Raw genomic sequence first — 27,817 nt, 5'->3', positions numbered from 1 at the left:
GGAGGGACAATTTGGGAACAGATTAATTCAGAATCAATCTGAGGCGTGCATATGAACTGTATCATAGCCTATTGATCTATCTGGCGGGACATAAGCTAGCATACATTTGCTGCCCGTCTCATAAAATATTCAAAAAGAGAACTTCATTTGGCCCGGTTTATGAGCGCACACACACCGAAGCGAAGCGGCACCTCTCACAGCACACAAGTACTATTTCGCGTCTCATGAATGGAAAAATACACACAAAATGTTGAATTGTCAGTTTTGACGAGTATTCACGTAAACACAGTCGGTTACGTCTTGTGTAAACCTAACCAGTTGGGAGAATATCGGACGCATATCTGTACATTGCATCCGTGCGTTTTAAAAGGTTTTAAAGGGACAGCACCCTACAGTCACTGATGTTAATCAAGCAACAAAAGAAAGACTGAACCTCACTGGCTGCTCTTGACCGAAGTAAAGTAGCCCTAATACAGATTCACCTAAATTTATTTATGGCATTTTAGTCAGAAGACTATGACTAAGACTAATTCAAAATTTGCTGTCAAAATTGACACTACTAATCCTTAGACACTTTTAGCATTTAATAAAGAACATAATCAGTACTTGAGATTATTACTATCATTGGTTTGAATGTAGTTGACCCAGCCGCAACGTCATGGAAACAGAAACTTTCTAAAATAGAAATTTTGTGTCGCTGTCGTGGCTAGTTAGGACAAAAACTCTGATTAACATGGAAAAGATACCTTTTATCGTTGCGTCGCGTGTAGTTAGGACACCGTGTAAGACTTACATACCACTGATTATTATTATTTAGCCTGCTTAAATTTAAAAACAAGTTAATTCTGTTTTATGAATGCTGAGTGGGTTAGGAGAGTTAGGTTTAAACTGAAGTTGTTAGGGACATTTACCCATCGTCTCTGTGGTTTGGCTTGCGGCCACACGCAGTGAGGCCAGGCTGGTGTCAGATCTCGGAGAGGCAGTGGAGGGTGAGGACAGGGCAGTGCCATTCACCTTGGACTCAGTCTGTGGCTAGGACATAGGTAGAAAGGAACCATATAGATTAGGCAGGGGACTGGACGCAAACATCAGCACTGGGTTGTACTTCTGTATTTTCAGATTCATTTGAAAACATTCATTTTTATATATTTTCAGTCTAAGACTTCACATTCTTTTAGTGCCTCGTTTTTAAAACCCTCTCCAAACATTTATTGACGAGTTAGTGGATTTTTTTCCCCCCAAGGACTTTCACAAAACATTAACAATTGCAGCATAAAACAACAGCAAGGGCTCTCAGAGTTGCTGTGTTTTTGCATCATTCAGCCTTTTAGAAAAAAGACAGTCAAGACAAAACAATATCACAAGGATACACACAAAATAGTGGACACGATGCAGCTTAAATATAAAAATAAAATTACCCAGACAGTTAAAGTGTTCAAAAACATTCACAGTCACAATAGATTGTACGTTCATCGTCATTCATCAATGTTAATATTCAGGGATGTTGTCAGGGTTAAACATAGCAATTAAAATAATATACTATATTATTATGATTATACATATTAATAATATTATTATTAGTGCTACCGGTTTTTTAGACAACCATACAAAAGTTTGGCTCTGTAAGTATCTTATGCTCACCAAGGCTACATTTAATGGATAAAAAATACAGTGAAAACACAGTAAAAACAATAATGTTATGAAATATATATAATATATTTTACAGGCTTTTAATATTTCAGGATTCTTTGATCAATGTTTGATGAACAAAGTCAGAAAGTCCAACATTTTTGATCAATTTGATGCGTCCTTGATAAATAAAGTTTAAATTTCAATTTATTTTCAATGTATTTTTCTTGGCTATATTATTTACTCATGAATTTAAAAATAATCTGTTTTAATGATGAAATGATTCCTCTCTCCACAACTATCTAAAGTTACTTAAACCTTATTAAAAACGTGCTTTAATGAGTGCGTTTAAACCTTCTACTATTAACAAATGTGACCCAGGACCACAAACACAGTCTTTTTTAACAAATAAGCTTTCCATTGATATATGGTTTGTTAGGATAGACAATATTTGGCTGAGATACAACTATTTGAAAATCTGGAATCTAAGGGTGCAAAAAAATCTAAATACTAAGAAAACTGCCTTCAAAGTTGTCCAAATTAAGTTTTGATATATTTACGGTAAGAAATTAACAAAATATCTTCATGGAACATAATCTTTACTTAATATCCTAATGATAATTTTGACCCATACAATGTATTTTTGGCTATTGCTACAAATACACCCCTGCTACTTAAGACTGGTTTTGTCGTCCAGGGTCACAAATCATAACATAAATCCAGACAGCCCTCTTGAATAAAGAATGATGGTTCAGGTGATTTCATTGGTCTTTCTGTGAGATCTGCCATGCGAAATAAATGCACATGAGCTAAACATAAGAACATGTTTATTAGCATATAACAAAGATAAAAAGTGAAGTAACTGATGCTACTAAAACAAGAACATACATTTGTAGGCAAAGGTTTGATTGTAAATGTAATGAAAACTCTATTTGGATAAAAGGTTATAAACCAAAAAGAAAAACGAGATGAAGTGAAGCCAATAATCCACTGGCTCTGAACAAAGTGAGAGCTAATTTATCTGTGCGTTCGTTGAGTCTGGTTCTTCTAGCTTCGGCCCAAGTCGGCCACTGAAAGGAGCTGGAGTCTACTGAGATTTTAGTTCAAAGGGTCCACAGAGAACACATGGAGCCATTTCTTCAAGAACAAATCTGATAGAAATCCATTTGGCAGAGACCCCCAGCCGACTAATGTTTTTTATAGAAGTATGCACCGAGACATTACGCTTGATTCATCAAGACGTGATGCAGACAGAATATCAGATTTCCCCTCTATTCAAGCAGAAGGAGACTGCTGAAGAAGTTGACATCAAACAAACTCCACAAACAAATTACAGAGAGAAATGGGTTGCCTGAGGAAGAATGACAGCTCACTCAAAATGTTCTTTTGGCCACCAGAAAGATCTGGCATCCCTCCTCAGCTTTAATAAGGACAGGGCAACAATGCCTGTTGTGTGGCAAGTATGGTAGAAAAAATATTCAACCTTCTTTGAAATATTCAGTTACAACAAACAGCTGAGGTCAAAAGTTTACACCCCCCTTTCAGAATCTGCAAAATGTGAATTATTTGACCAAAATAAGAGTGATCATAGAAAATGCATGTTATTGTTTATTTAGTACTGACCTGAATAAGATATTTCACATTAAAGACGTTTACATATAGTCCCATGATTCTTAATACGGTGTTCTTACTTGAATGATTCACAACGTTTTTTTTTTTCTTTGTTTAGTGATGGTTGTTTATGAGCTCCCTGTTTGTCCTGAACAGTTAAACTGCCTGCTGTTCTTCAGAAAAATCCTTAAAGTCCCAGAAATTCTTTGCTTTTCCAGCATTTTTGCGTATTTGAACTAGGGCTGGGCGGTATACCTTTTCATACCGAATACCGGTGTTTTTTTTTTAAATGATATTCATTTTTCATATACCCCAATACCGGTGAGTGTGTGCGTACAAAGCGCTGGGAACACGTATGTTGACGCAAACAGAAACCGCAGCTTGCACGTGCTTGTCTGAAGCAACACATCTGAGGTGTGGACGTATTTCAGTATATCTGAGAAAGACCCAGGGTTAGCGATTTGCAAAACTTGTAATGCCGAAATTTCAAGAGGGGGTGTGTCTGCAGAGATGAGAGCAGAGATCGGCGCATTGTGCGCAGACAGATGTAGCTTTCAGTGAGAGAAAAACAATGGCTTTAAGTTGGTGTTACGTCGCAATATTTTAAAGATATTTCTTTTCTATATACTGTATTTTTATTAATATTTATGCTTTAAAGCCAATGGATATCACACAAGCAACGTGGAAACTGATCAATATGTTAAAGTGAAAGTAAAAACTGACTTTCAGCATCTGATGTGCATTCTTTCAGACAATGAGAGACGATTATACTTCATATGCTGATATTAATTTAGTCCCTTAATATTTTTCTTGTGCCCCGAACATGGTGGGAAAAATAAATAAAAAAGAAACGTATTTTGTGTAAGGTTTGTTTTTGAAAGTCTTAAATAAAGCTCTTAATTTTCATTGATGACTGCAGTGTTATTAGGGGGTTATGAAAGTCATAATTATGATTTCAGGTGGTCTAAAATGTGGGGACTGAAAGACAAGAATTGCGATGAAACTTCAAAAGGCTATCCATTGAATAAATATGAGCGCTGCACGTTTCAAAATAATTTGTTGCGCTACTTTGTATACTACCATTCTGACAGCGCCTCCTGCTGGAAGAGAAACGCGTAGACTTGTAAATGTGAACTTGTGAAGAATGCACAATAAAGTGTTGTGTATTTTGACTGCAAATCATGAATTCTGATTTCTTCACCTCATTACAATTATGAGTGCCACTGTCACTTCTTTGTGAACAGCAGCATTTTGTGAGACCAATCAAACCTGGGTTAATACTAGTCCGGTCAATGTAAGCCAATATACTGCAGTAATTATTCTCTAATTTATTAGGAAATGTGGTTAACACCTAGTCATGCATGAAAAAAAAAAAATACCGTCATATACCGTGATACCGTATAATTGTGAAAAATACCGTGATATAAATTTTTGGTCATACCGCCCAGCTCTAATTTGAACCCTTTCCAACAATGACTGTATGATTTTGAGCTCCATCTTTTCACACTGAGGACAACTGAGGAACTCATATGCAACTATTACAGAAGGTTCAAACACTCACTGATGCTCCAAAAGGAAAAATTATGCATTAAGACCCAGGGGTATAAACTTTCGAACAGAATTTACATTTTACAGATTTTGCCTAAACATCATATTTTTAATTTAGTACTGCCCATCAGAAGCTACAGAAGATACTTACACGTTTAAAAAAGTTTTCACCCCGCAGCTCTTAATACATTGTTTTTCCTTCTAGAGCATCAGTGAGCATTTGGGTTCAAATACACAAACAATGCTGGAAAAACAAATCGTTTTTGATTTTTTTGAAGAACAGCAGGCAGTTTAACTGTTCAGGACAACAAGGGACTCATGAACAACTATTATTAAACAACACACAGCTGTGGACCATTCAGGTAAAAACACAATATTAAGAATCAAGGCGATGTAAACTTTTGAACGGGTCATTTTTCTAATTGTAACTATTATTTTCTCTTGTGGACTATATGTAAACATCTTTTATGTTAAATATCTTACTTCACAAAATTAACATTTAGCAGATTCTGCAAGGGGGATGTAAACTTCTAACCTCAACTGTATAATGCATACAGCATGCTGCTAATTAGAACAGAAAAATAAATTGTCATTTGAAGAAAAGAAAAAAAAAAGTACAATAATGCACTATAGATCTTTTCACACAAAGACTAAACAATGCTAATAAAAATGTTTAACTATTCAAACCATGTCAAACAAACTGATTGAACAATAGAACAAAACCAAACCCTTGAATGATTAGAGTACAACATTTTGGTATGAAGGAGTTTATAAAGATGCTAAAAATGATTCGGTGTGAATACGGCTGTATTCTTAACACAATATCATTTTGTCTTGCACAGTGCTGTGGACTAAACTGAAATAATTCTGAGTAGTACTTATTATACAGTGAACAGTGAATGCCAACAATGTCCTGCAAGGACAATTAACAGAGATGTCTGCGTTCAAACAAAACAATATGAGTTGACAATATTCCATACTACAGTTCCAAGTCTTTGGTTTAAACATCTATGAAAAAGATTTCATTTACTGCAATTTCTAAACTTAAAATCCTTTGACGATCAATTTTAATTTGAAAACAAACCACTCAAACCACACAGTTGCAGAAAATAACACATCTTTAAACAGATGGAACATTTCAGGAAGATTGTGTCAAAATAAATCTTAGACTCTTAGATTTCAACAAATTTCTGGAACTTGCAATTGTACAAAATGCATGTACATACAAATCCCAGCTCTTATACAAAACATTTTCTATATTCATCTTGACAAATGTAGCAATTTAACAACTGTTAAACTGATAAAACTCACATTTTAAATTTCTGAAAACAGCACACTTAAAACCTAGTGAACTGCTAACTCATTTTGGCCGAATTGTGAGGAAATATTACACAGATCGTAGATTAAGAAGTGCCAGAATGCATTGCAATGAGTCAAGAGAAATATCAACTATAAATATACTTCATATATATTATTATACTGAAAAATATTGATAAAACTGACTTTCCCAACAAAGTTAGTTTTTTATATAACTACAAATATATGACAAACATTAAAAGCCAAAAATTGACATTAAAATATATCAATGCTCTGGGCATTTTATTTCTTCTGTCAACAATCAAAAGGAAGCACATGAACAGTGTTACATTCCACAGCTATGATTTGAAATATGCCTTGACATTTACTCATAGCAAAGTTTAAACTCAGGACAGGAGCTGACACAACTGCTGTGTTCCTTTACCAAGAGTTGTTTTTCACTGGCAGAGAGTATAAACACTAATAAAATCTTAAGGATATGTGCCACCCACCTGCTCAAGTAACTGTCTAAGGCGTTTGAGCTGTGATTCCAGCTGTTTGTTGTGATCCTCCAGGATTTGCATTCTTGCTTCCAAGCGTCCCTTGTGCTGCCGCAGTAGTTTAGCCTCGGCGATCAGTTCAGCGTCGCGTGGACTCTGGGGTGAGGCCGGCAGCATCTGTGGGGGTGAGGGCAATGGTGACAGACCCTTGTGGTCGTGTGCCTTCTTCAGACGATCGTACTCCGCTTGCAGCTTCCTGCACAACAGGAAAGACAATGTCAGAAAGAAGCCTTGAAAATAGCGACTTAAAGGGACAGTTCGGCCCAAAATACAATCGGATGTACATTAAAAATGTCTTGACTCTTCAAAGCTTTATAATGGCAGTGAATGGGTGTTAAGATTTTAAAGTCTAATAAAGTGTATCTATCGGTCATAAAAAGTGCTCCACACATCTCCGGGATCTGCTGGAACGCCAGTCTCGTGAACACAAGTGCGACATCTAGCGGAAACTAAAGATTATGGTTTATTAAGTTTTAAACATGGATATTTTCTTACACAAAAGCATTGATATGCTTCAAAACGCCTTTATTAACCTCCTGGAGTCGTGTGGAGTACTTCTTATGATGGATGGATGCACTTTATTGGACTTCAAAATCTCAAAACCCATTCACTGCCATTATGAAGCTTGGGAGAGCCAAGATAATTTTTAATATAGCTCCTATTGTCTATGTCTGAAAGAAGAAATTCATATACACCAAGGATGACTTGAGAGTGAGTAAATCACGGAGTTAATCAAGGGGTAATCTTTATTTATGGGTGAATTATCCCCTTAAGAAAAGTCAGACAAATAAATAAGTACGTTTTTTAAACTTTCTATTAATCAAAGAATACTGAAAAAAAGTATCACCATTTTCACAAAATATTAAGCAGCACAACTGTTTTCAACATTGACAATAATAATAAATGTTTAAGTACAAATCAGAATATTAAAATTATTTCTGAAGGATCATTGACAATGAAGACTGAAGTAATGATGCTGAAAATTCAGCATTGCATCAAAGAAATAAACTCAATTTTAAAATATATGAAAATAGCAAATAGTCATTTTAAATTATAATAACTTGTACAAAATATAAGTGCTTTTATTGTATTTTTTTAATTAAATAAACTCAGCCTCCGTGAGCATAGGAGACCTCATTGACCCCAAACTTTTGAAAGGTAGTGTATACTTTTGAAATACTTGCTAATATATTTTAATATATTTAATAATCAATGATTATTTCTGCCTTCTCATCTACTCAGAATTTTTAAATAGCTCAGTGTGTGTAATATTAGAGTCAAATGTGTAGCCCACGTACTTGACTCAGCAGTGTAGGAGGATTTGTGTGTGCTAGGTAGTACTTGGATGGTCAGATTTAATCAGATGCTTAACTTAGTTTAAGAAATATGCACAATCAAGTACTGAAATTGATTAATATTACAAAATACTAGGGAGGTAATGATACCAAAATCTTACGATACGATATCGCGATAGACTTAGATTTTTTTTTTTTTTTTTTTTACCTTTTAAAAGTTACATTCTTCCATCTAATGCACTTTGACAGTTCAAAATTAAGAGCTCCAACCCATGTTCCAAAGAAAACTTGAGACAGAAAAAAGTGAATTGACTTGTATCGAGGGGGACTCGATCCCCAACCATTTTTTAGTCTTGGTGTACTGTCTCAGTCTAAATTACGTTCACACTAGTGTTTTAGAAACCAAACAAATTAGACTATAATAATAATAATAATTAAAGCTGCAAGCAGCGATGATAGGGCCCTCGCACCCGGGCTCACCGCCGACCAGTGGCTTTAGGAAAACAGCGAACGGTGGGCAGTATGCTTTTAAAAACTTTTAAACTTTTTAAAAAGTAAACTTCCTGCTGCCAGCTGGTGGCGCTATGCCTATAACTGATTATTGGCATGTAGATGTGTTCAGGCCAGCACTTTTATCAAACATATGAAGTTTGGTGCAGATTGACCTTGGTATGTTTGAGTTAGTGAAAGATATGATTTTTCCTGCTGCCAACAGGTGGCGCTATGATAATATCTGAACATTGGCCTTTAGGTGTCTTCAGGCCAGGACTCTTACCAAACCTGTGAAGTTTGAGGCAGATTGGACATTTTATGGCTGAGTTATAACAACTTCTATGTCAATGGCGAAACGTCAAACTTTGTCACGCCACCACGGACACGCCCTTTAACGAAAACTCAAGATCTTCACAATTTAACATCTCTGAGGCCTTTAGATTAAACTGACCAAATATAATGTTGATATCATTAAATCTCTAGGAGGAGTTTGTTACAAGTCATTTCCTGTTGCCAACAAGTGGCGCTGTGATTATAATAGAATATTGGCCTTCAGATGTGTTCAGATGTGTTTTGGTGTTGATCTGTATAAATCTCTAGGAGAAGTTCGTTCAAGTACGACTCCTGAAAATGGCAAAAATGACACAAAATTTGCTGAGAAAATTATTAATAACATTAATTTTGCTCCAAGAGGCTTTTTTGTAGGTATTTGTGTGTTACATGTGTGTACCGATTTTCGTGCATGTACGTGAATCACAGCTGAAAGCGCACACCAAATATATTAAAAATAAGTATATATTAACTTAGTTAATGTATTTGTTTCTCATTCTAATTAAGTGAACTGAGCAGTATAGTGTCATACGATTTTTTATCCTATCAGTGAGAGTGTATATATGTATATAAATCATATCATTTTTCCTTTAAAGATTAAAAAAGATTTTATGCTCTTTAAGCATTTATACAAAATAATTATGTAAAAATACACTGACAGTACAGTACATGTCAACTGATTCTATGCATTATTGTCATTCTGAGAATGAGCTAAATAGCGTTAGAGGTCAAACGATTCCTTATCTTATGAGGACCTCTAGTGTTCATCCCTGGTATTAGAGCCTTAATCTGACAAACATATGTGACACTTTTAATGTTTTTGGGGCCTCTGAGCATGATAACATTTTGAAACTACACTTATTTCCTAAGAATTTCTTGTTCTTTATATGTAAAAAGTTTTGCTGAGTTAGAATAATGCAATTTAAAGATATATGGAAATAACTCATCATCTTTATTTACTGTTACTTTCATAAATCACCACATCAACACCGTTCAAGATATCCCAAAGCCATTCACAATTTAGCATCTTCAGTATCTTGGCATCATGTTGACAAAGTTTGGTGTGAACTGTCTGATTCTGCTATGAGTGATATGAATTTATTCACAGCTATATTTTTCCAAAAATCCACATTCAAATCAAAATAGCCGACTTCCTGTTGGTCGTAGCTAATGGGTGTAAATTAGAAACTTGTCCGGCTTGATGAGACCAATATACCGACCGAGTTTGATGTCTGTAGCTACAACTAACCCTCCAACTTTTGTCAAAAGGTGGCGCTATATACACTCCTCTTGGTTATCTCTTGTAAACTTCCAACAATCATGAACCCACTCACCACTTTTTGTCTGAAACCACCATCTGAATTACAACCCTCTTGGTTAAATCTCATAAACAAGCTGACCCTCTTTGTCTGAAGCCACCCTCAACCATACAACTTCATCAATATCTAGAAGAAAAGAAAAATAAATAAATAAATAATAATTGAGGGGGTAAAGAGGGTTAAGAGGAGGTAGCAACATTGTTGTAATATCACACCTAATTAGGTATGTAAGTTTATTTAAATTATTAACATTACACACTATTATTATCATCATTATTAATATAAGTATAATTTTTATTTTATTTTTATTTTTTTTCTCTTATTCAAGCTCGCTCTCTCTTTTCTTCAACTCTCTTCCTAACACCACATCATGTTTTTTGTAGTGTATGTGTATGTATATGTATATATATATGTATGTATATATGTATGTATATGTATATATATGTATATATATATTTATAATAATAAGGAATACCTTATTTTTATTTTATTTTATAGATATTCTATTTATATATCCTATATATTACTAAATTACTATATTAATAGAATTGCCCTCTTCTTGATCCTCAAACCTCCCCTCATTCTTGATTAAAGTAGTTCATTTAAAATGTTATTATTATTATTATTATTATCATTACTATTATTATTAATATTATTATTACTGCCATTTATCATCTTCCTCACCCTGACCACTGAGTACCATTCACACCCTCCATCCTCTAATTTTTGTTAATACTACTATCATTTTTATTTTATTTTTTATTATGTCTGTGGTACTTTTCTACATGTTCCCTTGTGTTCCAACCTCGACACAGTTATAATTACCACTTACACGCACACTCACATGCACACACAAATCATGTTTACAGTCATGTATGTTTTGTTGGCCTTTGTTGTATCACCTGTAAATAGTATATTTGTTGGCAATAAAAAAAAAAAAAAAAGGTGGCGCTATAGAGTGCCTCCTCCACGCCCATTTATGAGCTTTTGCCAGTGTTTTACTATCATTAATACTGATGTGTGTGTTGAGTTTCATGAAATTCTAAGCATGTTATCTGCCTCAAAAACACAGGAAACAAATGTTAAAGTTTGACACATTGCCATGGCAACAGCGTTTGATCTATCAAGGACCCCTTTACAGATTCTCATCGGCTGTGTTTTGATATTATTCTGATGAAGTTTGAAGCAAATTGAGTAAAATTACGAGGGCTGATTTAAAAGCGTTTTGCAAACAACACACTTCCTGCTGCCAGTTGGTGGCGCTATAACTTTGACTCATAATAGTCACATCTCTGTGATCGGCATCAGACGACAAACAAACTGCTGAAGTTTGGTCAAAATCAGGCAAAGTGTGTCAAAGTTATTAGACACTTCCTGTTTCTCATTTCTCGCCATAATTTGTCGACCCGCCACGGCTAAACCGTTCGAGATATCAAAAATCCCCTCGCAATTTTGCATCCCCAATGTCTTGAGATCATGCTGACTAAGTTTGGTGACAATCCCATGGAAATCCTGGGAGGAGTATATCAAATTCCAGAGCATGCACTTTTTAAACAGCCCTAAATATCTCACTTCCTGTTGGGTGGAGCCTATGACATAGAGTACAAAAGTTGTTTGGCTCAGTGAGATCTATATGTGTACCGAATTTCATATGAATACGTGCAAGTGTGTGTGCAGTACATCAAGTTTTCTGACTGTGTTCCAGGGGGCGCTGTAGAGGCCCTGAACCACACCCAGGTCCCAGCCTCTGTGGAGTTTTTGAGCATGTTAAGGCCCCCAAAAGTGCCCGGAAGGTTGAAAAAAAAAAAAAAAAAAAAAAGAATCCTTAGAAGAACAATAGGGCCTTCGCCCTTTTGGACTCAGGCCCTAATAATAAACGAAGCAGAAACAAGAGTGTCCTCACACCATCGGTGCTCGGGGCCCTAATAATAATAATAATAATAATAATAATAATAAACGTAGCAGATCCAAGAGGGTCCTCGCACCATCGGTGCTCTGGCCCTAATAATTTTATGACAGTAATAGCCATATAATATAAAATTGCACTGTAAAATACATGAAAATTAATATTTAATAGGTATATTATGTTTGCTTTACAATCCAGCAGGGAAATAACAATACTGCTTTCCTAATTTCTACACTTGAAAGAGGTATTTTGAATTTGGACAGCAGTAACAATACCCATTTAAATCACTAGCTGCCAACAATTCATATTGCACTTTTAAGCTTTTTTTTTTTTTTTTGACAGAAACGACAGTAGAGCTTTTACTTTGATGGAAACTCAAACAGCTTCAGTGAAAACAGGCTTACAAAAACGCATCTCACTACAATGCTGTGATCACCTTCTGCGAAATAAAGCATAACTGATGGCTGTTCCATTCACAAATGTGTGATTAACTTACAGCACATGGAATAAATGAGTTCACTGCATTCACTTTGAACTGAGCCACTATGAGGCGCAGATTGCCTGAACATAGCGCACGCTTTGCTTTGCGACGTGCAGCAAAAACAGACTTGATGAAGGGATTGTGCTTGAATTGAGCTCATTGGACAGATACAGTGCCAAAGCATAATGACCCAAAACACAACTTTAAAGACTTTCTATTAGGGGTGTAACGAGACACTTATCCCACGAGACGAGACGAGATGAGACACAAGACTGGGTTCACGGGAACGAGACAAGATTTTTAAACTTTTTAAAATAAACCCTCAATGATGAAATATATAGGGAAAAATATTATTTTATTCAACTGAAAAACACTAAATGCATGTGCATTTTGATATGAACTTGTACTTTATGAAATTAAACTTCTATTTTAATAAATTATATGCCGTTATAAACATGTAAACTAAAGCTGCATGATTCTGGATAAATTGAAAATCACAATTTTTTTCAATAAATTGGAGATCACGGTTCTCTCATGATTCTGAAGAAAAAAAGACGAAAAATCTTAACAAAATAACAATTTACTAGTGATTCTGACAAAATGTTCACTGCTTAAGTCTTTTAAAAAATATATTCAAACAAAATAAAAATAAAAATGAAGGAGTCAGTGTCTCAATTAATAAAGACTTGTTTCACTATTGCAATCACCTTAATTTATGATTCAATGATAAATACTTTTATAAACGTGCAGTTGTCGCCACCTCCTGGCAGAAGAGGATAAGCGGTACAATACGCAAGTGTTAAGATACTTTCGTTTTGATCGCTACTGTAGACAATAAGCATTTATACCCCAACCACAAACTTTTATCCTAGTACTTCTGTTATTAAATGTGTGTAACACAGAAATAATTATTATTATGTGTGTGAAAAGACTGTTTGTGTTGCTCTTTCTGGATCAACAGCAGCATAATTGCAGATTTGAATGTCTTTAACACCTGTTTCACATCGTAAGCATCAGTGGAGCGTGAGCAGCGCGATGTGAATCTTTGTCATTCAGGAATAAGATTGCGTAAGTGTTTGAGTGGAAATCGTGATATTTTAACAATGAATTGAGCAGCTCTAATGTAAACACTGCTAAATGTTTAGTGAGGATATCGTCACGTTCTCGTGAGACTAGTCAGATATTGTGAGACTAGTCAGATAGCGCAAGATTTTGTGCCACGAGATTTCGTCACATCCCTACCTTGTATGTTAGAATATTTTAAAACTCGGAAGACCTATATCGCTTCATATCGTCATGTGACCACGATAATATTGAGACATTAGTTTTGCTATCGCGATACCACAATATTGATAATATCATTACATCCCTACAAAATACAGATAATACAGAGCTAATGCTGAAAAAAAAGATATAGGTAGCATTTTTTCTTTTTTTGTGAAAGTTGATTAGCCTGTTTATTTACTATGCACGATTATCATTACATTTTCGGTTGGTGACCAGCTTTGAGAATCATTAACCTAAAGCATGATACTTAAAACGTAATTTACAAAAACTGCTGTGCAAGTAAAGAAGTGAAGAGAGCTGTTTTATTACAAATTTCCGAAGAAACATGCTGACGGAATACAGTCCAGTGTACAGTCGTGGCCAAAAGTTTTGAGAATTACATAAATATTGGAAATTGGAAAAGTTGCTGCTTAAGTTTTTATAATAGCAATTTGCATATACTCCAGAATGTTATGAAGAGTGATCAGATGAATTGCATAGACCTTCTTTGCCATGGAAATTAACTTAATCTCGAAAAAAAACTTTCCACTGCTCTGTTAAGAAGGCTTCAGGGCGTCCAAGAAAGTCCAGCAAGCGCCAGGATCGTCTCCTAAAGAGGATTCAGCTGCGGGATCGGAGTGCCACCAGTGCAGAGCTTGCTCAGGAATGGCAGCAGGCAGGTGTGAACGCATCTGTACACACAGTGAGGCCAAGACTTTTGGAAGATGGCCTGGTGTCAAGAAGGGCAGCAAATAAGCCACTTCTCTCCAAAAAAAACATCAGGGACAGATTGATCTTCTGCAAAAAGTATGGCGAATGGACTGCTGAGGACTGGGGCAAAGTCATATTCTCTGATGAAGCCTCATTTACGATTGTTTGGGGCATCTGGAAAAAGGCTTGTCCGGAGAAGAAAAGGTGTGCGCTACCATCAGTCCTGTGTCATGCCAACAGTAAAGCATCCTGAGACCATTCATGTGTGGGTTGCTTCTCATCCAAGGGAGTGGGCTCACTCACAATTTTGCCCAAAAACACAGCCATGAATAAAGAATGGTACCAAAACACCCTCCAACAGCAACTTCTTCCAACAATCCAACAACAGTTTGGTGAAGAACAAAGCATTTTCCAGCACGATGGAGCACCGTGCCATAAGGCAAAAGTGATAACTAAGTGGCTCAGGGACCAAAACGTTGATATTTTGGGTCCATGGCCTGGAAACTCCCCAAATCTTAAAATTTGTGGTCAATCCTCAAGAGGCGGGTGGACAAACAAAAACCCACTAATTCTGACAAACTCCAAGAAGTGATTATGAAAGAATGGGTTGCTATCAGTCAGGATTTGGCCCAGAAGTTGATTGAGAGCATGCCCAGCCGAATTGCAGAGGTCCTGAAAAAGAAGGGCCAACACTGCAAATACTGACTCTTTGCATAAATGTCATGTAATTGTCGATAAAAGCCTTTGAAACGTATGAAGTGCTTGTATTATATTTCAGTACATCACAGAAACAACTGAAACAAAGATCTAAAAGCAGTTGAGCAGCACACTTTGTGAAAACTAATATTTGTGTCATTCTCAAAACTTTTGGCCACGACTGTACATCCATCCCATTTCATTTAAAAAAAAAAAACACTCATTTGAATTGTAAAGGAAATGGATAAGCAATCAAACCTGTTTTCCTGCTCCAGATCATTGAGCACTCTCTCAAGCTCTCCCTTCTCTTCAGTCTCCATTGAGATGAGGATCTGAGCAGGACTCTGCGGCTGGCTGAGAGGAGAGCCTTGATTCAGACTCTGGCAGTAGTGCTGGATCAGCAGATGCTCATCATCCCTACAATAACAACAACAACAACAGCACTCCATTTCCAGTTCACTACATCACATCCATTGCTCAAGATTTCAATTACCATTTGCTGCCTTAAACTCCTATAATTGAAAAATACACCAGCTCAATCGGCTTGGGAGCAGTAAGCTGGTCTAAAAACAATCCTATTGTTTTAATACCACAAAAATAAAGCAGCATAAGAGCATTTACATGTAATCGTTTTATTATAATGCAATCTGAGCGTGCCAGGAAAATGATATGTGTTTATTACCAATCTCCACTGCTTTGCGTATGGGTGGAAAGAGCTATAAGCAGCACTTTCATAGCCACATTTGTCCATTTTTAAGTTCAAAAGAAGATGTTTTATGCAAACACAAGCTGTTAAAAGTATGCATCTACCTTTAGAGTTCTGGAAGGTGTAAGTAGATCAGTTTTAGGGTTTTCACACACAATATTGTAGAACACTATGTACAGTAGAGTGTAAAGGAGTTGCAAGCTCACATGCTTTCATTGGGCGATACATTGTCATTCATATACGAGCCATTTCGGTTCTCCATTTCAGCTAGCCTGTGAAAACACAATACCATTCTGTATTCATTCATGAACAGCTCATGCAAATGCATTCGTTCACTGTTCCAACTTACGTGCTTAATGTTAACACAAACGTATTTTGTTTTTTTACTAAACACGGCAAGCATTCATTCTGTTACCATTTATCAATTCTTTCAGGTTAAAATACAAATTTCAAATCCTTGGAAATATATCAACCGTGGTATTAATGGTACAGGATCATTTCTAATGGATGACACATTTGCACCATTGTACGGTACAAATGTGTCACCATCACATTACCCAGCCCTAATGCGATGCAAGTCTGGTCTGTTAAATATACAGTTACATAGTAACACCAAAATAACCATGCTTAAAAAAGACTGACCTGCTAGCGTAATGCTCGATGCGTGAGTGGGTGTCGTCATGGGAGAGTTGGGGGGAAGATGCCGGCCTACCAGTAATGGAAGAGCAAAGGTCAGAAAACACATGAACTGAACTAAATATATCAACATTATAATATGGAGTAACAACACTTTATTTAACTCATTACTATACACATCAAACAGAGTTGCTATAGAGGCAGTTTTCTGATAAAATCGAAACTTAGGATATAAAACATTAATATTAAAGGGATAGTTCACCTAAAAATGAAAATTACTGCATGATTTACTCACCCTCAAGCCATCCTAGGGGTATATGACTTTGTTCCTTCAGAGTTATTATAAAAAATGTCCTGGCTCTTCCAAGCTTTATAATGGCAGTGAATGGCTGTTGATTTTTTCAATAAGTTCAATAAAGTACATCCATCCATCATAAAAAGTACTCCACACATGGAAGCTAGAGATTACGGTTTAAAAAGTTTTTAATAATATTAATGGTGGGCCGTTATCGGCGTTAATCTATTCTCAAAGTTGGATTGGGAGCTGGGTCTAAACTACGCAAGCTATGATGACTTCCATCTTGATATTTTAGCGCGGATGACGTATACCTAGTCGAATTGCACTGTAGGGGGCGAGAACGAGTCTTCAACTTCTGTGAAATTACCACATCAAATGAGACGTGCAAACATGGATGCAGCTATGACGCCGCTTCAGGGCAGGTGCGTGCGTTTCTAGACCCTTTTTACTGGGGCACGTGCCCCAGTGAAAATCTGCTGTGCCCCATTAAAATCTCAAGTTTGAGTTATAATTTACTTTGATAATCCCGAAATAAAGACATTAAACTATATGCAACAACTGAATTGACGCTTCTAAAAGCAACGCAGTTTAATCGAAGACACTGCACGCAGAAATCCATGCCCGTGCAGTCTTTTGCGCAGAAGTACTTGGTTATAAAAGTTTGTATAGGTAGTTATGTTGTAAATGCAATTGTCAAGCAGTTTGTGATGCATTTTGGAAACAGGAGATGAGCGCCTGGTCTAATGCGCCACCTGGCTTGAGAAACCCATTCTCTAAGACTTACTTTTAGTCATTATTTGCATAGCACCCATATTCTGAAAATGCCTTCAGCAGAATTCAAATTAGCCATTTTAATCTAGATTAATTCCAAGATTTAATCCAGATTAATCTAGATTAAAAAAATAATCTATGCCCACCCCTAAATAATATGCATACTTTTCTTACAGAAACGCATTAAATCACTTCAAAAGGCCTTTATTAACCTTCGCAGCTGCGTGGAGCACTTTTTATGATGGATAGATGCACTTTATGGGACTTCTATTGGACTACCTAATCTCAATAGCCATTCACTGCCATTATAAAGATTGGAAGAGCCAGAACATTTTTATTATAACTCTGATTATATTTGTCTGAAAGAAAAAAGTCATATTTACCCAGGGTGGTTTGAGCGCGAGTTACTCATGGGTTAATTGTCATTTTTAGGTGAACTATCCCTTTAAACAGAAATCACTATTGCATTTCTCATAAGATGTAGTTTTTTTTGCAAGTTGCAGTTTATGATTCACCTCAGTTTAACTACATAAGTAAACTTTTTTCCCAATATTTTGAGCTGCATTTATGCTTACAGTAAATATATGCAAATATACAACAATGTTCAACAGTTTGGGGTCTGTAATATTTTATTAATGAACCCTATTAATGTTTTATTAAAGTCTCTTATGTTCACAATGTGTGCATATATTTGATTACAGACGATTTATTTGAACAATTAATAATTAAATATATATATTAAAATGTAGTTTATTCCTGTGACGACAAAGCTGAATTTTCAGCATCGTTACTCCTTTCTTCAGTGTCACATGATCCTTCAAAAATCATTCTAATATGCTGATTTTGATACTTAGGGAACGTTTCTTCTTTTATCAATGTTGAAAACAATTACGCTGCTTAATATTTTTGCAGAAAAAGTGATATATTTTTTACAAGGATTTTTTGATGAATCCAAAGTTTAAAAGAGTATAAAATGCATTCTTGGAAATGTTAAGTAACATTATTATTCTGTCACTTTGCTAAATAAAAGTATTAATTTCTTCTTTAAAAAAAATATCTATCTGACCCCAAACTTTTGAACTGTAGTGTATGCTGAAGTATAGCTCACACCCAGTGAGTTAACATAATGATAACCATTTTTTTTTTTAAATCACCTATCATTTCCTACACCACGGTAACATGTTAGTCTAGCAGATGAATGGTGGAAGCCATGGGATGGTCACATTCCAAAATATCTCACAGTTCTGACAATGGAAGATGAGTGTTTCATGGAGACTTGTGTGTAATTTCATACAGAACAGTAGAAGTGATAAAATCGCTATATCACTATACGATTTGCTTATGTTTGCTGACCAATACAACACTAGATATAATTTTAAAAAGTGACGATTACACTTTCAAATTTGAATTTCAATAAAACTTAGTGGTGGCCAAAATTATTAGAACACTAGTATTTTCATTAGCTAAAAAATGGTTTTAAGTCAGGTATTTCTATCTTTTGCTGTAGTGCAGTTTACATTTCCAAACATTCATTTTGCCATTAATTGTAATAATCAAGTGAGATTTTTGTTTGCACAAGGAGTCTGATAACAGCCAGTGCTCCACACAGAGATCTGATCTTATCATCATCCAGTCTGTCTGGAATGACTGAAACCGAGACAGACTAAATCCACAAGAACTGTGGCAACGTCTCCAAGATGCTTGACGAAACCTACCTGCAATGCTACCTGAAAAAACTATGCGCGAGTGCACCTACTGTATTAAACACAAGGGATGGTCACACCAAATGTTAATATAATTTAGATAATAGAAGTTAATTGATAAAGAAAATCTAATTATGGCCTTATTTTTGACAGCATCCTCATTTTACAGCATTTTTACACAAGTGCCTAAAAATTTTACCAATACTGCAGCTTTGCAGGTAGGTTTGTTGAGTCTGTCTCAGTTTGATCTGTTTCTTCATGTCATTCCAGACACAGACTGGGCGATGATAAGATCAGATCTCTGTGTGGAGCACTGGCTGTTGTCAGATTTCTTGTGCAAACAAAAATCTCACTGGATTATTACAATTAATGGCAGAATGAATGGAGATGTTATATTTCCCACTGACACACTACAGCAAAAGATTGAAATAACTGACTTAAAACCATTTTAGCTGGTAAAAATACTAGTGTTCTAATAATTTTGGCCACCACTGATTGTTTAAAGTTCCAATGTGCTTTCAAATTAGGACTACGGGCCACATTGTAACAGTGATGTGAAAATCCTGAATGTTCTTTCCTATGCTGTGAATATATCAATAACACCTAAGGCACTGTTTGCATTACGTGATCTTGTCGTGGATGTGTGTGAGTGTGTTGGTGTGTGGATGTACTCACGGATGGTCAACAGGCCAGAAGTTGATCAGTGTAACAGGACTGCAAGACAAAAAAAGATGTGATGATGGACAGGACAAGTAGATGCACTGAAAGCATGATGGTGACATGATTGTTAAGAAGCACCAAACACACAAACCAACTGAGATGACAACACAGTTAAATCCTAACCGCACTTTTAGTGGCCAATAATAACATACACATGACAATCAACTCTCTTGGAAAAGCTGTTTGTTCAGAAATAGTCTGATTCAACATTGCTGGTTGTGTGTTAGGGTTGAAATGAAAAAGGAAAAAAGCCAATGCTGTAAGAATAATGTGTGTATGCATTTAGCACAGCTTTACGATTACTCTGACAGACTGCACACATTTGCAGCTGCTTCTCTACAGGGGGAAAAATAATTCCACAGCATAAATACTCCTACTGTGAACACAAGCAATGATCAATGCACACGGTAAAGCTGAAAAAATCCAAGCAAAACTCTTGCAGCTGCAATTTAAGGTTACCAAGTGTTCAGAGTCATCTTTATTTGTCTCGTTTGCTGGCATGCCAGCTCTATGCTGCTTGACCAGGTTAAAACGTTTTATTTAGAGTAGCTTCTTCTCCATGTCAGTATACATAATTTAAAGTAACAATTCAAATTGTCCACTAAGAATTTGAGTTTTTACAGCACTTTCTTTTAATGGCTTTAGCAGTCAAAATGCAGGTGAATCCATCATTTCCTTTTCTTTTTTCCTTTTAATTTTTAGTGGCTTTAAACAGGATGAGACAAACCTTTTTCACCAAGAGTCTACAAATTCACCCTCTGAATAAAGTAAAATCTTTATATTAAATTAACATTTTTAAAAAATAATGAAAATTCTAAAATTACTTAAACTGAAATAAAAAAGCAAAATAATTTTAATAATAGGTTCAAAGACGTAAAAGGGTTTAAGCATAAAAACAACAAGTGTAATACTGCTTTAAATTGTTGTTGTTGTTTTTTTTTCAAAAATAATAAAAAAGTTTTCTGTTTAATTGCATTGCATTTTTGTTTTTGTTTTTCTGAGCAAAAAATAAATATCATACATTTTCCCTAATTTAAAGAAGACACCCACTAAAATGTCATTCCGTTTAAGTCTTGTCAGGCATATTTACAACAAAAATCAATTTATTACATATTAAAAAAACAAATTACTTTTACCCCAAATACTAATAACTTGTAATTCTACATTTTTAAAATTGGTCACTATTCTAGGTTTTGCTTATTTGTCAGTAAGAATTTTTTACTTATTTAAAACACGATAAAATTGAATATGCTCCCTTATTCATTTATATATTTTAATATGCACAAGTCAAAATAAGAATGTTGTTCGAATTTTTACATAAGTATTATGTTACACTGAATGACAATGTAACATTAATTCAACCAAATTTTGATATTTTATTCTCCAAAAATGTATTTAAAAGTATACTTTTCTAAATTTTGTAAAATGTGGACATCTTAAGATAAATTAAAAGTATAAAACTAAAGTCAAATATTAATTAAATGTTACAACAGTGTATAAATAATACTAAAATAGCAACTGATCAGTGTGTGGCCATTATGATCTTAAATTTATTTTTTAGATATGGTTGATGCCACATTATCTGCGCACATTAATTCTGCTCTCTTGATATCATCTGGAGCTACAGTGTGACACGCACTGTGCTTTTAATAATAATAATAATAATAGACAAAAAAAGTGGCCATATCAGCTGTCACATGTCTAATTAATCAGTAGCTATGAAGTAACAATGAAGTGAACACATGGGAAAAAAAAAAAAAAAAAAGTCTCACGTCTCCATGTTGTCTCCTTCAAGGATGGTCTGGACGGGAAGGTAACCCATGCGAGGATGCTTGGCAAAATAGCGCTTTGTCCTGAACTTATTCTTCAAAACCTTGGCAAAGTCTCTCACGTCCTCTCCTGACGTCGTCTGAAGTGAAAGGACACGAGACAAAAAGTCATAACTTGCACTTTAATCTTAAAATGCACTGTCTTTGCCATCTACACCAGTTACTAAATTGACAATGCAATGTGATGAAGGCAAAAAGCAAAAGGCAAAAAAAAAACCTACCGGTGTGCAATATTCAACCATAGGGTACTGCATCTTGTGACCTTTGGCCACTCTGCCAGAAAAGAAGCAGCTTTGGCAGATATCATAGTTAAAGTGCTTTAAACTTCGGTACCTGTAGAGACAAGACAAAAAGGATGAAATCAATGTTAAAGTCATTGCCAAAACATTCAAAACATCCTGGATGTGAAGGAACATGCACAAAAGATTATTTCCCAGAAACATGTAGTTACATCTTGATCCTCCAGGTGGAGCTGTTCCCTGTTCTCACATACTCTCTCAATAGTGAGCTTATTACAGTCATTCTACCCAAAGGGAGGAAATATTAAGAAGAAAATTCTGTCATGACACATAGACTACTGATCACAAGTGTGCGGTCATTTTTAACTTTTATTCAGCGAGGATGCATTTCATTGGTTAAATGTGAGCGTAAGGACATTTATATGTTACAAAAGACTTTTTACTTCAAGTAAATGCTGTTTTATTGAACTTTACATTTATAAAAGAATCCTGGTTTCACAATCTCCACAATAAAAAAAAATTAAGCAGCACAGGTGTTTCAACATTGATAATAAGAAATATTTCTTAAACACCAAATCAGCAAATTAGAATTTCTAAAGGATCATGTGACACTGAAGATTGCAGTAATTGAAATTTGATTCACAGAAATCAATGACATTTTAAAATATCAAAATAGAAAAATGTTATTTTAAATTGTAATAATATAATACTACTGTTCTACTGTATTTTTGACTAAATAAATGCAATGCTGGTGAGCTTAAGTGGCTTTAAAAATAATAATAAATAAATACATACATACATACATACATACATACATAAATTCTTACTGACCCCAAACAAAGGAAGTCACATGAGTTTGGAATAACATGAGGGTGACAGTTTTCTTTTTGTGAGTGAAATGTATTGCTTTGACAACATAGTATCAAAAATGAACGATATTCTGAAATTATTATTTAAAAAAAAAAAAATCAAATCTCTTAATGTCTCCAACAACTTTCCTTTTCGACTTATATAACCAGAGGCACAGGGAGAAAAAAAAAAATATTATGTCACAAACTAAAATCCCTATTTCAATGGAATCCCAATGGACAAAACATACAAAGTCATGTCCCACATTATTTCACACTGTAAATCAACGGGTTCTGCCAAGTGAAAATATCTTTAAGACAAAATATCAAGTGCACATGGCTCTAAATCATTTTATGAGCTAGTTTTGCTTCAGGACCCAGATTTTGTATTGGATCCAAATGCTGACCCAACACATATACACATATAAATATAGTTCCCTGTGAAATCAGTTTTATTTTGTCCCAAATTCTGTTTAATTTTTTCAAAATTTTCCATTTTCCAAAAGATTCCATTTTTTTCTATTTGAATTTTTTTTAGACTGTTTTAATGGTTAAATTAAATTGTATTAATCCAAAAAATCACAAAGCTTAACAGCAATTTATCAAGTTTAACAAAAATTTGTTTTTACCAAATTTTCTTGCTTCCATTATAATGGTTTTATTCAATTAAAAAAAAAAAAAAAAAAAAAAAACAATAATAATTTATTTTTCTTTCTTTTTTTTTAAAAGAAATACTGTGCTGTGTATTTACATTTTTCTGGTAAATATTCTTTAGAAATAATATTATTATTTCTGTATAATTAAATATAGAATTTTAATAATAATTTTATTAGTAGTAGTAGTGCTATCATTATTACATTGAGTCATATATTTATTACACAGTTTCTTCAAATTCAACCAAACTTTTATTTTGATGGGTTGCTGTGAAAAAGAAATGGTAACAGGCTCATGAGGTGACTCTCAGAGCATTTCTAGAGATTTATGTGTTCATCTACTCATATACTGAGGCGGCAGAGGCTGAAAACACTGCAAACATCACGCACGCTTCAGTATGTGTGTAGTAAATGAAACCGCAAGTCTGTGCCATTCATTCACACAGAGACAAGCAGAACATGTGGGATTCATATTTAAGTAGTATTTTATGGCTTAATTTGTCACAGACGCTAATCCATATCAAATTTAGATTTAAGTGTACTAACCTACTTTTGATTTATTCATCCAAAATTTGGCAAATTCCGCCAAATTTCCGCATTATACAGTAAATTCCAATTTTATGACTGGACTTCACAATTTTTTAACTATACAAAGCAATGTATAGTTGCATTTCATAATTTTTAGCATTGTTTTTTCCATGCTATCCAACCATCTTATTGCCTGGAATGAAACGAAAAATTAAAAAACAGAAGCAAATCTCTTTGCAAAGACTTACTTTGAACTAATGAATCGTAAGATAAGAAAAGTAAATATGGTCACTTTGATACTATGTTGAATTTAAAGTGAAAAACTTCATGTAAAGCACAAGCAGGAATGTGTTCTCGTACCAATAAAACCTCTAAAAGAAGAAAATGAACACTGCAGCTTTCCGTGCCTCAAAACAGACAAAGTTATTCTTTTTCAGCGTCTGCCTTGAAGTTTGGTGCAATGCTTAATAATGCACAAAAAAAACTGCTGATACTTTTAAAGCACCTGAGGCGGAATCAGTCATTCTGAATAATAGCACTAAAGAAAAGGTCCATACCTGAAGCCAATAATAGGACATTCCTTACAAATGTTGCATTTAGCCTGGTGCTTTGCTGTCTCAGCGGCCGCCACACGATGAAGGACAGGAAGCCAAACCATCGACTGAGGTTCTAAACGCATCCAGTCCAGGAAGACTGAAGCCTCTAACTCTGGTTTGTTATTGGCCTTCATATCAGAGGAGAAAAAGAAAATAAATTCAGGAAATGCAAAATAAAAAAAATTTAAAAAAGTTACCAAAGTGAATATTCTCATGGCTGCTTTAACGTAATCTGTTCATGAGTAAAAGCAGTGGTTACTTACAAACTGAAAGCAGCTGCGTACACTGGGCTCGATATTGCTCCCTCCGAAAGACGCCACTTCACCCAGCTGCCTGGGGATCTGAATGGCGTCGTGCAGAAGGAGGCCGAGGCGACGCTGGTCACAGAAGCCTGTGGCACTGGCCACCTCTCTGAATAAAACTAGAAAGCAAAAGAGGAAATTATGAGGTCAAAAGTCAAAACCATATGTGACCCTGGACCACAAAACCAGTCATAAGGTTCCATTTTACAAAACTGAGATGTATACATCATATGAAAGTTCAATAAATAAGCTTTCTATTTATATATGGTTTGTTAGGATAGGACAATATTTGGCCGAGATACAACTATTTGAAAATCTGGAATCTGAGGGTGCAAAAAAATCAAAATACTGAGAAAATCACCTTTAAAGTTGTCCAAATTAAGTTCTTAACAATGCATATTACTAATCAAAAATTACATTTTGATATGTTTACAGTAGGAATTTTACAAAAAATCTTCATGGAACATGATCTTTACTTAATTTCCTAATGATTTTTGGCATAAAAGAAAAATCAATAATTTTGACCCATACAATGTATTTTTGGCTATTGCTACAAATATACCCCAGCGACTTAAGACTGGTTTTGTGATGTGACCCTGGACCACAAAACCAGTCTCAAGTAGCACATGTACATTTGTAGACCCATACATTGTATGGATCCAAATGATACATTTTTACTGATGCCAAAAATCATTAGGATATTAATTAAAGATAATGTTCTATGAAGATATTTTGTAAATATCCTACTGTAAATATATCAAAACTTAATTTTTGAATATTAATATGCATCACTAAGTACATCATTTGGACAACTTTAAAGGCAATTTTCACAAATTCTTGATTTTTTTTTTTTTGCACCCTCAGATTCCAGATTTTCAAGTAGATGTATCTCGGCCAAATATTGACCTATCCTATCCTAACATACCATACATCAATGGAAAGCTTATTTATTATATATAAAATCACAATTTCAAGAATGGACCCTTATGACTGGTTTTGTGGACCAAGTTTTGATTCACAACAACAACAAAAAAAAAAAACTGAATTTTTCAATGGTTAAATGTCATGCATCAATTAAATTTGTTTGCAAAAAAGTTTTTATAGAATATGTGGTGTTATAATATATTAACTTTTAAAAGAAAGTTATTGATGTATTTATATATTTGTGAATTTCTGTGACACTGATAGACACTGACTAGAGTAATGACTGCTAAAAATCAGCTTTACATCACAGAAATAAATAACAGAAAAAAATATTTCAAAATATGACTATTTTTACTGCATTTTTGATCAAATAAAAGCAGCCTTCGTGAGCATAACTGCATTCTTTCAGAAACATAAGGATTATTTCACTCCAGAATTAAAATTTTCTGATGATTCAATTACCCCACATGTCATCCAAGATGTTCATGTCTTCCTTTCTTCAGTCAAAAACAAATTAAGTTTTTTGAGGAAAACATTTCAGGATTTTTCTCCATATAGTGGACTTTAATGGTGATCAACATGTTGAAGGTCTAAACTCTAGTTTCAATGCAGCTTCAAAGAGCTCTACAAGATCCCAGCCAAGGAATAAGTGATTAAAAATATATATATATATATATATATATACACTTTTTAACCACAAATGCTCGTCTCGCTCTAGCTTGACTTAGCACATTACATAGTCACGTCGGAAAGGTCACAGGTGACATACTGTAGGAGGAAATACCAAACCAGTGTTTGCAAACATGCAAAGAAAGTTAAATGCCCATCACAAAAAATGTAAAAAAAACAAAAAAAAAAACAATGTCAGATGATCTTGAAGTTAAAAGAGAAAATGAGGTAGAGTTTATCGTCCTACCCTACCTTTTTGAAGCGGACTACAGAGACGAATAACTAACCACGTCTTTCCAACGTGATGAATTCGAAGTGCAAGATGAGCATTTGTGGTTAATAAGTATATACATTTTAATTTTTTTAGAAAACGAATGATTGTTTTGCTAGATAAGATGCTTATTCCTCGGCTTGGATCAATTAGAGCCTTTTGAAGCTGCAATAAAACTGCAATTTGGACCTTCAACCCAGTGATCCCCACTGAAGTCCACTATATGGAGAAAAATCCTGGAATGTTTTTCTCAAAAACCTCTTTTCGACTAAAGGAAATACATAAACATCTTGAATGGCATGGGGTGAGTAAATCATCAGGAAATGTTATTTCAAGAGCTAACTAATCCTTTAAAATACTTTTAAATGGTTGTGTGTGTATCTTAGTAGAAATATGCTTTAGAATTTTTCACCAGTTTTGTTGATATCATCACTGTGGTGTGTATTAACACACTTATTAATGTAAATGCCAGCAATTGCTGTGCGGCTGCTAGGTGGGTAAACATTTATTTCTCAACAGCTGTTGCACTATACTGTGTGCTGTATACTCTAAGCAAGCAAACTCCAGAGCTTTACAACTGTGTTCACAGCAGTGCTATTAACAAGCAAACAAAGACAACATAATACAAGACACTAAAAACACCTGAGAGAGCTGTAAACTGCTAGTAGTACAGTTCCATAAACCGAAAGAATATCTTGGCTCTTATTACGACTTAGAGACAGAATATAAAGAAGGAGCACATAAGATAAGCAGAAAAACTTACATCTGTACTTATCTTCAAGGTGAGCTTTGCACAAACAGATTATTCCCGTTTTGAAGGATAGGGTACGAATCTTTCCAGCTCGTCCTCTGCGGCAAAAAAATAAAATAACAAGGTGACAAATGACTAAAGCGAGACCGTCAATGGCTCTTTTTTCGCAGATAAAGAGACAAGATCAGGAACGAAATACTCTAGATGTTTTCGCATCACAGCTTGGTAAAATA

At 34.8% G+C, this 27,817-nt stretch overlaps 1 protein-coding gene across 3 annotated transcripts in view; it reads right to left on the bottom strand.

The window, feature by feature from the left end:
• dmd (dystrophin) overlaps positions 1-27,817 on the bottom strand; it is a 138,166-nt gene that overhangs the window by 9,421 nt on the left and 100,928 nt on the right. For all 3 annotated transcript variants that reach the window (XM_073842260.1, XM_073842261.1, XM_073842262.1), the window contains 11 exons: positions 27,597-27,682; positions 24,931-25,088; positions 24,629-24,795; positions 22,025-22,136; positions 21,747-21,883; positions 19,930-19,968; positions 16,489-16,554; positions 16,053-16,118; positions 15,399-15,557; positions 6,597-6,840; positions 912-1,032 (listed from right to left, as the gene is read on the bottom strand). In XM_073842260.1, coding sequence (XP_073698361.1) covers positions 912-1,032; positions 6,597-6,840; positions 15,399-15,557; positions 16,053-16,118; positions 16,489-16,554; positions 19,930-19,968; positions 21,747-21,883; positions 22,025-22,136; positions 24,629-24,795; positions 24,931-25,088; positions 27,597-27,682 — 1,355 coding nt within the window. The remainder of the gene's footprint in view (positions 1-911; positions 1,033-6,596; positions 6,841-15,398; positions 15,558-16,052; positions 16,119-16,488; positions 16,555-19,929; positions 19,969-21,746; positions 21,884-22,024; positions 22,137-24,628; positions 24,796-24,930; positions 25,089-27,596; positions 27,683-27,817) is intronic.

Source organism: Garra rufa, chromosome 6 (genome assembly GCF_049309525.1).
Source record: "Garra rufa chromosome 6, GarRuf1.0, whole genome shotgun sequence".
Classification (NCBI taxonomy): domain Eukaryota; kingdom Metazoa; phylum Chordata; class Actinopteri; order Cypriniformes; family Cyprinidae; genus Garra; species Garra rufa.
The sequence above is the reverse complement of the archived record's forward strand: the minus strand, read 5'-3'. Positions and strand labels throughout refer to the sequence as shown.